General features: G+C 31.7%; 1 protein-coding gene across 1 annotated transcript; it reads left to right on the top strand.

The window, feature by feature from the left end:
• Positions 1–395: 395 nt before the first annotated feature.
• On the top strand, positions 396–5125 carry LOC117917295 (agamous-like MADS-box protein AGL28). Its single transcript, XM_034833518.1, has 8 exons — positions 396–580; positions 2571–2604; positions 2682–2743; positions 2842–2941; positions 3034–3099; positions 3471–3727; positions 3829–4031; positions 5049–5125. Exons 1-8 carry the CDS (start codon positions 396–398, stop codon positions 5123–5125), a joined length of 984 nt encoding a protein of 327 aa, XP_034689409.1.
• Positions 5126–13745: the final 8620 nt, after the last annotated feature.

Here is a 13745-nt window from a genome sequence, read left to right as displayed (position 1 = left end):
TAATTCTGCCTGCCTATGATTGAAAAAATTATACTTATGATGAAGAAATCAAAATAAGTTGTTGAGGGTATTAGCTTATTTCATTAAGTGATTATGCTTTATTGATACTTGATTGTGATATTAATTTAGAAAACTGTGAGCAAGACATCTCTAATTCACTAATGAGAAAGAGAATAAGTTCTTCATTTTTTAAAAGATTTTACATTTAATTGTTTTAACATTATTTCCAAAACAACACTCACCAAAATAAATGTTATACTTTTTAAATTATTTACAAATTTAATTGTTCTTAGTATTAATAGCTTTTTAAGAGTATTTTTCAAAGAAACCCATCAAGAAAGAAAAGCAAGTTCTTTGAAAATAAAATTAGAAAATAAAATTAGAGGGAGAGAGACATGGGAAGACAAAGAGTAGAAATCAAGAAAATTGAGAATAAAGCAGTTCGGCAAGTTACATTTGCTAAACGAAGAAATGGACTCTTAAAAAAGGCCTATGAAATTTCTACGTTGTGTGACATTGAAGTTGCCCTGCTCGCGTTTTCTCCATCGGGAAAACCTACAATTTTTGGTGGGAAAAAAAGGTAAATTCTTTCGAATGATATGCTAAACTTGTTATCATGATTCTATGTAAATCATATATCTATATTTTTTTTATATTTTTTATTTTCATGCGGAAAAATAAAAATTCATATATAAAAGAAGGCTTGGTAAAAACCACTTCTAATCAAAGATCTAAAAGATCTAATTTAATAGAATCCAAAAAATGTCATTTTTAAAGTGGTGAATGAGAAAGGTTACATTGTATCTTTAGGAATTTAGGTTTTCAAATCCAGATATGTTATTGGTTGTGCAGTTATTTCAACATAAAATTTTGTCCAAATATTTGAAATTTAGATAATGATTACTATGGTTGTTTTAATGAAAAATTTTGTCAAGAAATGGGGTTTTGTGCTAACCTCTACCATCTATATAATGGAAAAAAAATTGTCCATATTATGCCCTTCCATTTTTCAATTTTACATATTAAGATCTAGGTCTTGTTAGTCATTATTTTCTTTTTGGAACAACAATTAGTCTAAGGGTAAGAAGGTGGTTATTTTTTTAGCTTTTAGCTGAAGTGATATGCTTTCAGATTTAAATTGTTTATTTTTCTATTTTTTCATGATTTACTATAAATTTTTTATTGAATAGAAAAATATAAAAACATTTAGTTTTTTCTAAATGGAAAAAGTAACTTATTGATTTTTCATTTACTTTTTAATATTTAATAGAAATAAAATATTATAAAAACAAAGAATTTAATATTTACCACTATTAAATACCATTTAGTTTTAAGTTTTATTTAGAATTAAATGAAAAAAAACACTTAAGATCTAAGCATAATCTATTTAAATAAAAATCTTATTTTCTAAAACCCCAGGGCAAGGATTTGATGAACTTCTTGCTTGAATTAAACCCCACTTTCTAGTTAAGAAAATTAAAGATTAAAACATAAGTCTTAACCCCATAGGCAAGTTATAGCTCTCTTTTAAATGTTTTATTATTGTACTTAACTAAAATTTCATTATATTCTTAAGTGATGATATTCTTCATTTTTATGTATTTAGACTATGTTTGGTTACCAGAAAATTTGAGGGAAAGTGTAAAAGAAATAAAATAGAGAGGAAATAAAAATATATTTAAAATCAATAAATTATTCTTATATACTATTTCAAACACATTAAACTTATATAACTTAATTTTATAAAGATTAAACAATTTTAAAAATATATAGATTTCATATTAATTTTAATTATATTTGACTTTCTTTCATATTTTTCATGATAAAATCAAATATAAGAAAATCGTTTTTCTTAACATTTTTTTTCTTTCTTTAATACTTTCCAGAAGCTAAAAATAACCTTAAAAACTTAACATTTTTTACTATTACTTTCGAACTAGGAATGTTTTTTAATTTTTGAAAAATTAGGGTTACCCTTTAGAAAGAAAAAAGAAAAGTAAAAAAAGCAGAAGAAAAAAAAATATATATTCTTTTTTATGTTATTACAAAATAAATTATATACTTACTCTTCAAATCTAAGTCTATGATGGTTTTGTAGGTTTGATCAAATATTTGCACACTACATCAATCTCCCTGAGTATCAAGAAGGAGGGTATATATAATTTATCCTATGATGTTAGAATTTATATTATTTATGTATATATAACCCTATTTTATTACGCTGATTCTGATACAAAAATTCTTGTATAAATGTTCTTCCACCTACGTACGATGCATGGACTTGTAAAGGCTGGAAGATCATGAGGTAAAGTACTGATCCTAGCTTAGCTAGTAACACTAATTCTAACGTGTGTTGTTTTCACTTTTCATCATTTTCTTATGAAATATTTACGTGCAGTCACTCCGGAGGCTTATTGATGCGATAAGGCGTGACAGAAACATGCATAATCATCGGAAAATGTATCATTTCCTTCTTTTTCTCTCTAGCTTATTCAGTCTGATTTGATTTTAGTGTTGGTTAAGTGACTTGTTTGGTTTTGTTGGTTCAATTTTTCTTGTGACATACATAGGGGCAATGAAATGTTCGTGGATGCTCAAATGGAGGTAACGAAGAAAGAAGGTATTCGGAGTTTGGTTTGTTGAATTATGGAGATTACTGAAATTATCTGGTTGGATTGCAGGAAATTCAAAGGGATATGAACACGGTTGGTAATCAGTTTGAAGAAGTTATCACACAATTGAAGTATGGACGCTATTGCCTTAATATATCACCTGACAAAACTCTTGTAACTGAAAGTTTCCCTCACAAACTGTAAAAATTTTGATGTACGTCTTTTGCAGGTACTATGAAGAAATACCGAGCTATATCAAGACTGTGAGTGAGATGGAGGCATATGAAGAATTCTTGAAGCAAACCATGAACCAAATCCAGATGCAGAAGGCAAGACCTACATTAATTAGCCACCATTTCTGATTCTTATTTTTTGTTTTAATTTTATTCTAAACATTCTTACGTCATTTATAATCTTGCAGCAAGCTCTGGAAGCAAATCACCGGGGGCCTCAGCCCGAAAAAAATTATCTGGCAGCACCTTTACTGGTATGTAGAAGCCATTATGTAATGTTCTGATGGCAGACAAGTTTAAACTTAGGACAGTCTAATTGTTACCCTAACATCAGAAACTCATCTCAGAAGAAATTAATTAAACTGATATAAAGTTTTTGCTATATATTTTAAGGCCTCTTTGGCTGTCGTCAAGATTATTGATCTCTCCTGGCCAGAAGGCAATAAAAAGAACAGTTACATGGTGTAAAAATGGCAATTCTTAGAGCAGGCATCAATTAAAAACCAAAGTCTTTCTGGAACCGAAAGCTTACTGTGGCGCTCATTTCTTGCTAAGATTTGATTTCTATAGAGACGAAGAGATGTTAAAGAGTTTCCTTCTTATTTTCCCTTGGCTTGGTGATTAGGAAAAACCTGTTCATGTCCCAAATGCTGAGATGCTGACTGGGGGAGGTCAATCACAGGCACCCGATGTTGGACTACTCACTGGGGGAGGTCATGCTAATACTTCGCGTGCCAGTGCAGTTGCAGGAGGTGGTGGAGTAATAAGCGCCAATGCAACCACTGTGGGGGGTAGTTCAATCTACAATATCAACTCCAAGAGTACTGTTCCTCAAACCTCCATGCTGAACTTTGTTGATTCTAATGGGCCTTCTCCCACGAGGTATATATATCTATCTATCTATCTTCTGCCATTCCAAGTTCCAACACATCTACATTTGCAGTATAACACATCAGCTCATTTGTGTGCCCTTTCTCTAGCAGAAATCAGCAACAATATCTGAACGGTATTCTTCCACAAGCCCCATTGTTCCTTCTTGAGGACAGAAACCTTGTTGCTCATCCACTGACTAATGAAGGTAATGAGGTCCGCAGCTATTATCTTGAACTGGCGCGTCGAATGGGGCTCCCTCTTCCCGGATTGACTATTGGGAACGCACCTACGGGGGCTCAACACGATCCACCAGGTACTTAGTCATGCTTGTATACCATCACTCGGTGTCATTTCTTGTCCTCAATTTTTCGGTTGTAGGGGTAGTCTCTATTCTTGTTATCTAACAACCCTTGGATCTAATTATTATGGCTAAACCTATATAAAATAATATTTTTGAGATGAACAAAAATTATTATTTTAACAGAGTTACTAATTTTTTGGTAAATAAATATTTATAAATTTATAAAGAATATTATGTTTATGCTATATGGAACTTGTATATGCATAACTTATGAATCTAAAAATAATAAATATGGTAAAAAAAAAATATATAGAATTGAAAAGATTCTAAAAAAATAAAAGATAATTATTAACTCTAAAAAGAAGATATGTGTGTTAAAATTTAATTCTTTATGGTTATATTAGTTCCCAAAAAGCATTAAGGAAATAAAAAATGTTACTAAAAAATTGTTTTTTTATGTTTGGTTATCTTCTGAAAAAAAAAAAAAATCAAAAAATCAAATATAATTAAAATTATTTAGAAATTTATATATTTTTAAATTATTTAATCTTTATATCAAATAAAAATAAGTTAAATGAATTTGAAGATTTAATATATAAAAATAATTTATTAATTTTAAATCTATTTTTTGTTTTCTTTCCTTCTACTTTTTCTTTCCTATTTTCTTTTTGTCAAAATTTTTTTTATGGGAACCAAATATAGCCTAAAAAATAAAAAATAAAGATGTTTTAAGTATTGATGATTCCAAGAGAGAAATATAAAAATAAAAGTTATCAAAGGTTATATATATATATCAATTATGAATTTATATATACTTCCTCGGGTTCTAAAGATTTCTAAAAATATTATCATCTTATACATTTAGAAAGCTTATTATAGTACATGGATTTGACATTAGAGGATTTTATTATTTGAGTAAGATTATTAATTTATGAAAGATTAATTTATAGGCTTTACCGCAGTTAATTTCATAAGGAACCAATTCTTGGCCTCAAATGAATCATGCTAACAAAACAAATATTATGGCAGGGCGTGGTGGTCCCGATGGCCATGCAGGGCCAAGCGGACAAGCTTCCTTTCAGGCAACAAGACACCCCAGAGACTGAGTTCTGAGCCTGATATAAAAAGATCAATAAGGCGTCTTGGACAAATTTCCTTGTTCAAGATGACAAATATGGGCTTGAATTCATTGAACCTTTTGCTTTATCAGTTTGGATGTCAACAAGAGATTGAAATGATTTGTCTTAAACAATTATATTTAACCTTAATAATGAATGAGGGTGGTCACTGGGCTCCTTTAACTGGCCAGCAGGTTGAATGAATTCAGGGGCCAGATACAACAGACACAAAATTGGGTGGCTGGGCTGAGCTTGCAGTCAATTATAGAAGCAGATTTAACATCTTAATCTGCTGCTTTTCACTTTTTCTGCAACATAAAACACCCCTTTACATTGGTGTGTCTCCTTGTCGTTGTTTCAGTTAAAAGAAAACTTAGTGGATGTCTCTCCTTTCATGCTTTTGTGGGGGGAGACTTTTGGTAAGCTTGGATTGAAGATACCATGCACTGAACCAGCAGCTAGACATGCTTTTCAATGATTTTCTTCTACATTCCTTGTTCAAAAACAAATGACCCCACTTTGTATCTGTAAATTTTTCTGTCTTGCTTCAAACTTTTCCTTTGGTGTCTCTCTCATGAAGGCATTGACATTTTTCTGTAGCTTTCACAGTTATTTTCCATCTATATATAATCATCAATACATGCATCCTCTCTCTTTTTGATATGTGGCCGAGCGCACTCATGAACATATACACGCATCCTCTCTCTTTCTGATATGTGGCCGCGCGCACTCTTGAATATATGTTTATATAAAGCTAATAGTCTTTCAATCTCCACCTTCGTGTAATAGATTCTTTTCCATGGTTTCTTAGCCTTCGGAGGCAGAGTAAGAATGAATATCTCATTCCTTTCATCATATAATACAAATAACAATGAAATTGGAATAAAAAACGATTCTAAAGATGAAATTTTAACTGATCTTTTTTGGGAGATATTTTGATTCAATTCAAACATATTAAAATTACCCTTTTTTACTCTTTATTTTTGTTATATTTGTATGATTTTTTATGATTAATTTTTATTTATTAAATGAATTTTTTTTTCTTAGTCTTATTATTTAGCAAAAATAAAAAATAAAAAATGAAAAAGATGCTATTCTAAAGTGAAAATAAAAAATTATTTTAAATTATGTGTGCGGGTATCAATTTTTTTTTTTCCATTATCATTTTTGTTGTTACTAAGCGTTGAAATAAAAATAAAAATATATTTATTTTCATATGCCTGAATACAATTAAATACAAGAATGCAAAATCACCAAATTCTTTTCAATTCAAGAGGGACAAGATTGGAAATAAAATATTTATTTTTATTCTTATTCTCATGTACCAATCATAGCCTTGAAGATTATTAGCACTTTTATATTTGCAATTACTTGCACCCACATGTTACACTTGAAGGAAGGAAGAGTGTAAATAATTTTTATTTTATTTTATTTTATTTTATTAGTCTTATATTTTTGGGAAAAGTCTTATTGGGATTGTGCTAGTGGAGTCTCATTCCTTTTATAAGTAGAATCATCTTCCACTTTGAGTCATGTTCTGATTACAAGCAGATTCTCATCGAGACTGTGTTAGTGGCCTATAAAAGCAGGTCACTCCTCACTCTCTAATTACGAATACCAATTTTTCATAGAGTCTTTTCATACATCTATCTGGAGGAATTTTTTCAAAACCCTAGTTGTACACATCTCGCTTACAGAGTGCACTCAATGCGAGATCTGACTGTTGAATCCTGGAGGTAGACCACTGGTACCCTAGTGCACTGAGTTCGTCTTCGAGGAGGGTAAATCTATTTCAAGGACAGTGTTTATCACGCCTTAACCGATAAGTTTTTCTTCTTATTAATTATGTTATTTGTTTGTGTCTTTTGGGCTAGTCATTTGTTTCCATACCCTTAAATCCAACAATCTTGAAATAAACCCAAATGGAAGCTTCTCTAGTTCACACCCATCCTGACACCTCTAAAATCGATCCCTTTAATGGGACATTCTTTAAGAGATGACAGTAAAAGGTTTTCTCTGCAATTGATGTAGTGAACTTGGGACACATTTTGACTACCCCAAAACCAGAAGATGGTTCCCATTTGTTACCAACCTGGGAAACTGGAAATAAACAAGTTAGGCATGCTATTTTGAGTACCCTTTCTAATGAACTTTTTTATATTTATTGTCAATTTAAAGTTGCAAAAGAAATTTGGGATGCAATGAATAAAAAATATATTTTGGAAGATGCAAGAACTCAAAAATATGCCATAGTGAATTTTAGAAATTTCCAAATGACCAAGGATAGAGATGTATCATTTTAAATCCATGACTACCACTTGTTGATTAATGACTTAGCTATTGAAAACATTAAATTACTCAAACCTTTTGTGGCTGGTTATTTAGTAAAGACTTTTCCAAAGTCTTGTAAAGACTACAAAAATAACATGAAACATAAAAGGAAACAAATGTCCTTAGAGGATGTCATAATCCATATTAGGATTGAGGAACAAAACCAAAATAGGGACAATGTTGAGAAAGCTAAGGAATTGTCTTCTAAGGCTAATGTAGTTGAAGAAAAACCTAAACCCAAAAACAATAGGTTTAAGAAACAAAACCTCTAGGACCAAGCTTAATGCATCAAACAAGGTCCAGAACTCAACTATTAAAAAACAGAGTAATTGCTTTGTCTGTAGCAAGTTTGGACACCATGCAACTCAATATCACCATAGGAAGAGAACTGAGAAGTCCAATTCAAAGGCAAATCTAGCAGAGACAGAGGTGATCACAACAGTAATCTCCTCTAAGGTGAGCATGGTCACTAATATGAAGAATTAGGTGGTAGACTCTGGGGCTACCAAGCACATCTGTGGAAATAGAAGTGCATTTACTTCCTATACCACTATAAAGGAAGGAGATGAACAAGTGTTCATGGGTGATTCTAGATCTACTCCAATGATTGGCAAATGGAAAGTTCTCTGCAAGCTAACCTCTAGAAAAGTGCTTGCCCTTAGTGATATTCTTCATGTGTTAAATATCTGCTGGAACTTGGTGGCAGTATCTCTACTTGGAAAAACAGGAGTGAGGATCTTGTTTGACTCTGATAAAATTGTTTTAACCAAGAATGATGCATTTGTGGGGAAGAGCTATTGTAATAAGAGTTTATTTATGTTGAATGTTTATGATATTATCAATAATAATGCATCTTCTTTTTTTGCTTACATAGTTGATTCTTGTGATATTTGGCATGGTAGACTAGGATATGTGAACTTTTCATATATGAAGAAAATGGTTGAATTGAGTTTAATCCCTAAATTGTCCTTAGAAAACCATGGAAAATGTGAATTTTGTGTAGAATCTAAAACCACAAGAAATCTTGCAAATAAATTGAAAGGGAATTAGATCTACTAAGTTTAATACTTAGTGACTTAGGAGACCTAAAAAATATAATGACTAGAGGTGGTAAACGATTCTACATGACTTTCATAGATGACTACTCAAGGTATACAATGGTATATCTTTTGAGAAACAAAGATTAAGCAAGAGATGCTTTCATCAAGTATAAAAATGAAGTGGAAAATCAACTAAGTAAGAAAATTAAAAAGCTTAGAACTGATAGGGGAGAAGAGTATGAGTCCAACCCCTTTAATTCTTTTTGTGAAGATCATGGGATCATTCACGAAACTCCTCCTCCTTATTCCCCTGAGTCTAATGGAGTAGTAGAAAGTAAAAATAAGACCTTAAAAGAAATTATGAATGCAATGTTGGTAAGTTCAGGAACACCATTGAACTTGTAGGGGGAAGTTATCCTATCCGCATGTCATATTCAAAATAGAATACCTTACAAGAAAACCGGTAAAACTCCTTATGAGTTGTGGAAGGGTTATGCACCTAATATAGCATACCTGAAAGTGTGGGGGTGTTTAGCTAATGTTCTTCTCCCTGAACCTAAAAAACGAAAAACTAGGTCCTAAAACCTTTGATGCATTGTTCATTTGCTATGCTAAGAATAGTGCGACATATAGGTTTCCTGTTACTAAGTCAGAAAACAGTCTTATAGATGTCAATACTATAATAGAAACAAAGAATGCAAGTTTCTTTGAAAACATCTTTCTTATGAAACTAAATGGTGAACAACAAGTTCAGAAAACAAGTAGAGACAAATCTATTGAACCTTCTAAATTTGTACCTAGAAGGAGTAAAAGAGATAGGAAAGAAACAAACCTTGGAGATGGTTTCTACACCTTCCTAATAGATGAGGACCTTAGATCCTAAAAGAAGTTATAACTTCTCCAGATGCACCATTTTGGAAGGAGGCCATTAATAGTGAAATCAAATCAATTATGTATAACCATACATGGGAGTTAGTAGATTTACCTCATGGTGCAAAGACTATTGGTTGTAAGTCGATCTTCAAAAGAAAGTTAAAACAAGATGGGTCCATAGAGAAGTATAAAGCTCGTTTAGTTGTCAAAGGCTTTCAACAAAGGAATGATGTAGATTACTTTGACACCTTTGCCCCTGTGACTAGAATAACATCAATTAGAATATTGATCGCTCTAGTTTCCATTCATAATTTGGTGATACACCAAATGGATGTCAAGACTGTATTCTTGAATGGAGATTTGGAAAATGAAATTTATATGGAACAACCTAAGGGTTGTGTAGTTCCAAGGAAGGAAAAAAAGGTGTGTAAGTTGGTTAAATCACTATATGGGTTAAAACAAGCTCCTAAATAGTGGCACAACAAGTTTGATCATGTGTTAGTAACTAATGGATATTCCATTAATGATGCTGATAAGTGTATCTACAGCAAGTACGAGAATAACACATGTGTAGTCATCCGCCTTTATGTTGATGACATGTTGATATTTGGAACTAGCCTAGAGGTTGTGTGTGAGACCAAGAAATTCCTAGGTTCTAAGTTTGATATGAAAGACCTAGGAGAGGTAGAGGTGATTCTAGGAATTAAAATAACTAGAACACCTAATATGCTTAAACTTTCTCAAGAACACTATGTTGAAAAGATCCTAAGGAAGTTTGAACACTTTGATTGTAAACCAATGTCAACCCCTTATGATCCCAACTCACAGTTGAAGAAAAATAGAGAACATAGTGTTGCCCAAATAGAGTATGCTCAGATCATAGGGATCCTAATATACTTAATGAACTATACCAGACCTGACATTGCTTATGCAGTAGGTAACCCAAAGTCCTAATCAGGACCATTAGACTGCTATTTGTAGAGTCCTTAAGTATTTGAAAGGCACCATTAACTATGGTTTGTGCTTTAATGGATTTCCTAATGTCCTTGAAAGATTTAGTAATGCAAATTGGATCTCGGATTCAGATGAGATAAAATCCACTAGTAGATATGTTTTCATCCTTGGTGGAAGTACAGTTTCTTGGAAGTTTGCCAAGCAAACTTGTATTACTCGGTCTACTATGGAGACTGAGTTTATTGTCTTAGAAAAGACAAGTTCTGAGGCTGAGTGACTTAGAAACCTCTTAGCACATATCTCTTTATGGACGAGACCAACCCCGTCTGTGTCTATGCGTTGTGATAGTCAAGCTACAATTGCTAAGGCTAAGAGTAAAATATTTAATGGGAAGAACATACATATACGCCACAATATTGTGCAGCAGCTGCTTGAAACAGGGGTTATATTTCTAGATTTTGTGAGGTCAAAGTTGAATTTGGCCGATTCTTTGACCAAACCACTAAATAAGAAACTAGTGGAAGAAACATCGAGGGGGATGGGGCTTATGCCTATTACAGAAGTCAAGAGTGGTGGTAACCCAACCTATTATAATGTAAATTCCATGAAATAAGTTCATATGGGTAATAACAAATCACTTGTTGACTTGAGGTGCTCTATCAACTCTAATTGTATGAGAGTCTATTCCTATGGTGTAAATAGAGTGTATTCTGCATTGACTAAGGTTGAGTGTTTACTCTTAATGAATACCATATTCCTTATGGATGGTATGTTTAAATGCAGAACATACTTGATGGATTCACCTATATGAGAGTGGAGGTGGGACCGCTTCCTATGAGAACTTAGGCAGGTTTTCTAGAGTTCTCATGAATATCCGAGCAAGGCGCATGACCTATTTGTGCCAACCCATTTTGTACAGCTCATAGTGAAGTTGAGAAAACCAATGTGGATAAAAGTCCCTTGAGTTATATCAAGAAACACTAGTTCATAGAAATTTATTTTCACAATGTTTTGTGATTCAATACTTATTTTTCCTAAGACTGGTTCATAGCCTTTAGGCACCAGTACTGATGCATTGGATTATTTTTTCCTAAAAAAAAAAAAATTAAAATTACGTTTACACTCTGTGGGGGATTGTAGGAAGAGTGTAATAATTTTTATTTTATTTTATTTTATTCTATTAGTCTTATATTTTTGGGAAGAATCCTATTGGGAATTATTTTTATTTTATTTTATTTTATTCTATTCTATTAGTCATATATTTTTTGAGAAGAGTCCTATTGGAATTGAGCTAGTGGAGTCCCATTCATTTTATAAGTAGAATCCTCTTCCACTTTGAGTCATGTTCTAATTACAAGTAGATTTCCATTGGTATTGTGTTAGTGGCCTATAAAAGCAGGTTACCCCTCACTCTTTAAATGTGAATACCAATTTTTCAGAGAGTTTTTTTTCATACATTTATCTGGAGGATTTTTTTCAAAACCCGAGTTGTACACATCTCACTTACATAGTGCACTCAAGGCGAGATCTAGCTGTTGAATCCTGGAAGTAGACCACTAGTACCCTAGTGCACCGAGTTCGTCTTCAAGGAGAGTGAATCTATTTCAAGGACAGTGTTTATCATGTCTCAGCCGATAAGTTTTTCTTCTTATTAATTATGTTCTTTATTTGTGTCTTTTGGGTTAGTCATTTGTTTCCATACCCTTAAATCCAACAACACCTCCTTAGCCTTTCTTTAAAAATGGATTCTAGCTCTATAGTTATAATAAGAATTAATTAATGCTACACACCTATTTTTTTTACACTGTATTTATAAGCCCATTGTTAAATACTAGTGAAGTTCTTATGGATGGTGATGTTTGCCCTAAGGTATGATGCAACTAGCATTTTTGAGATTCTAGTATGAGATAATTAAGGTAGATGCATGAATCATGGGTAGAGAGGAATGAATATACTGATAAAGAGCCTTGCACAATCATGCGAAATTGTTGGATCTTGTGTGAAACGGGCATTTTATTACTAAATTCCAGATTTCTTGGTGAAGAAGCCTCCAGAAGTCCTCTTAGATAATGCCAAGTGTCCACTTGACCTTGGCTTATAAATAGAAACTTGATTTTCTCATTAAAGAGACTTCTAGACACTTTTTAATTGTAGAATTTTCCAGATTTCCTCTCTCTAGAGAATTCTCTACTTTCTTTCATTTTTTCACTAGCCAAACATGTCTTGTGAGACCAAATCTCCAAACATGAGTGGCTAAATCTCATTTTTCTCGGAGGAAGGAGGATCTAGAGGCAAGATCTATGGTGAATTAGAGAAATGAGGTTAAATTACAAAGGTAATTTGATCCAATTGATTGATTAACTGAAATTTTGGGATTTTTCTCTTCAAATTGTTTTGGATGATTACTACAATGCAAACTAGGTAAATTCATCAAATTCTTAAATCTAGATTTGATGAGATTGGATAGTTGCATTGTGTGAATCATTAAAAGATAGTTTAAAATGAATTAAATATATTATTTGAATTGATATATTAGATTAAATGACCTAATTTGAAGAGAAATCAGATCTAAATCTAAAGTTAAATAAAAAATCGGTTTAGATGAAAATTTAGGTTTTCAATCTAACTTGATGAAATTTAGATCTCAACATCTATTCACCATGGAAATTGTTTTCTAGAAAATCCTAACTCTGAGAATTTCATTTTCTATTAATTTTCTTTTATTTTATATTTCATTTTTCTTCTCAATTTTAGACCATAGTTAAATTGATTTTTCATCATGAATTTTCAAATCAATTTCACTTGATTGCAATCATTTTTTATCATTTCATTCAAGCCTTAATTACTGAGAATAATTCATCCTAATGGACGACACCTAAAAACCACTATACTACAATAGTTTATACTAAAACCACTTTTTGATTGGGTACAAGCTACTCTAAAATAGTGAATTAGGTTATAAATTTTGTTTTGATATAATAAGCGACGAAAAATCAAGCGATCAGTAAGTCAAAAGGATTACTTGTAAGTCTTTTTGTTCTAATCTTTTTGGAACAACATCATACATGTTTCATAAAAATATGTGAGTATTTACACATTCAAGCATTGGTGGAGCCAGCATGTGCCCTGAGGAGTAGATGCATCCCCTTCTCCTCCCAAAAAAAAAAAAAAAAAAAAAAATCAAACGTTTAGGAAAAAATAAACTAAGGTGGTTCTTGTTTTTTTTTTTTTTTTGTTTTTTACTGAAAGCAATTTATTTTTAGAATTTAGGTTATTTATTTTTCTACTTTTTCATGACTTATTATAAACATTTTACTAAGAAGAAAAAGCTAAAATATGTGGCTTTTTCTAAATATAAAAAATAACATATTGATTTTTTTTTTTACTTTTTAATACTTAATAGAAATAAA

Source organism: Vitis riparia, chromosome 7 (assembly GCF_004353265.1).
Source record: "Vitis riparia cultivar Riparia Gloire de Montpellier isolate 1030 chromosome 7, EGFV_Vit.rip_1.0, whole genome shotgun sequence".
Lineage (NCBI taxonomy): Eukaryota > Viridiplantae > Streptophyta > Magnoliopsida > Vitales > Vitaceae > Vitis > Vitis riparia.
This window is presented reverse-complemented; position numbering and strand designations above follow the sequence as displayed.

Excerpts from the sequence above, each read along its gene's own strand:
- LOC117917295 (XM_034833518.1), top strand. The coding sequence starts at position 396 with ATGGGAAGACAAAGAGTAGAAATCAAGAAAATTGAGAATAAAGCAGTT. Across the intron at positions 581-2,570 it reads ATTTTTGGTGGGAAAAAAAG|GGGCAATGAAATGTTCGTGG; the intron begins GTAAATTCTTTC and ends TGACATACATAG. Across the intron at positions 2,605-2,681 it reads TCGTGGATGCTCAAATGGAG|GAAATTCAAAGGGATATGAA; the intron begins GTAACGAAGAAA and ends GTTGGATTGCAG.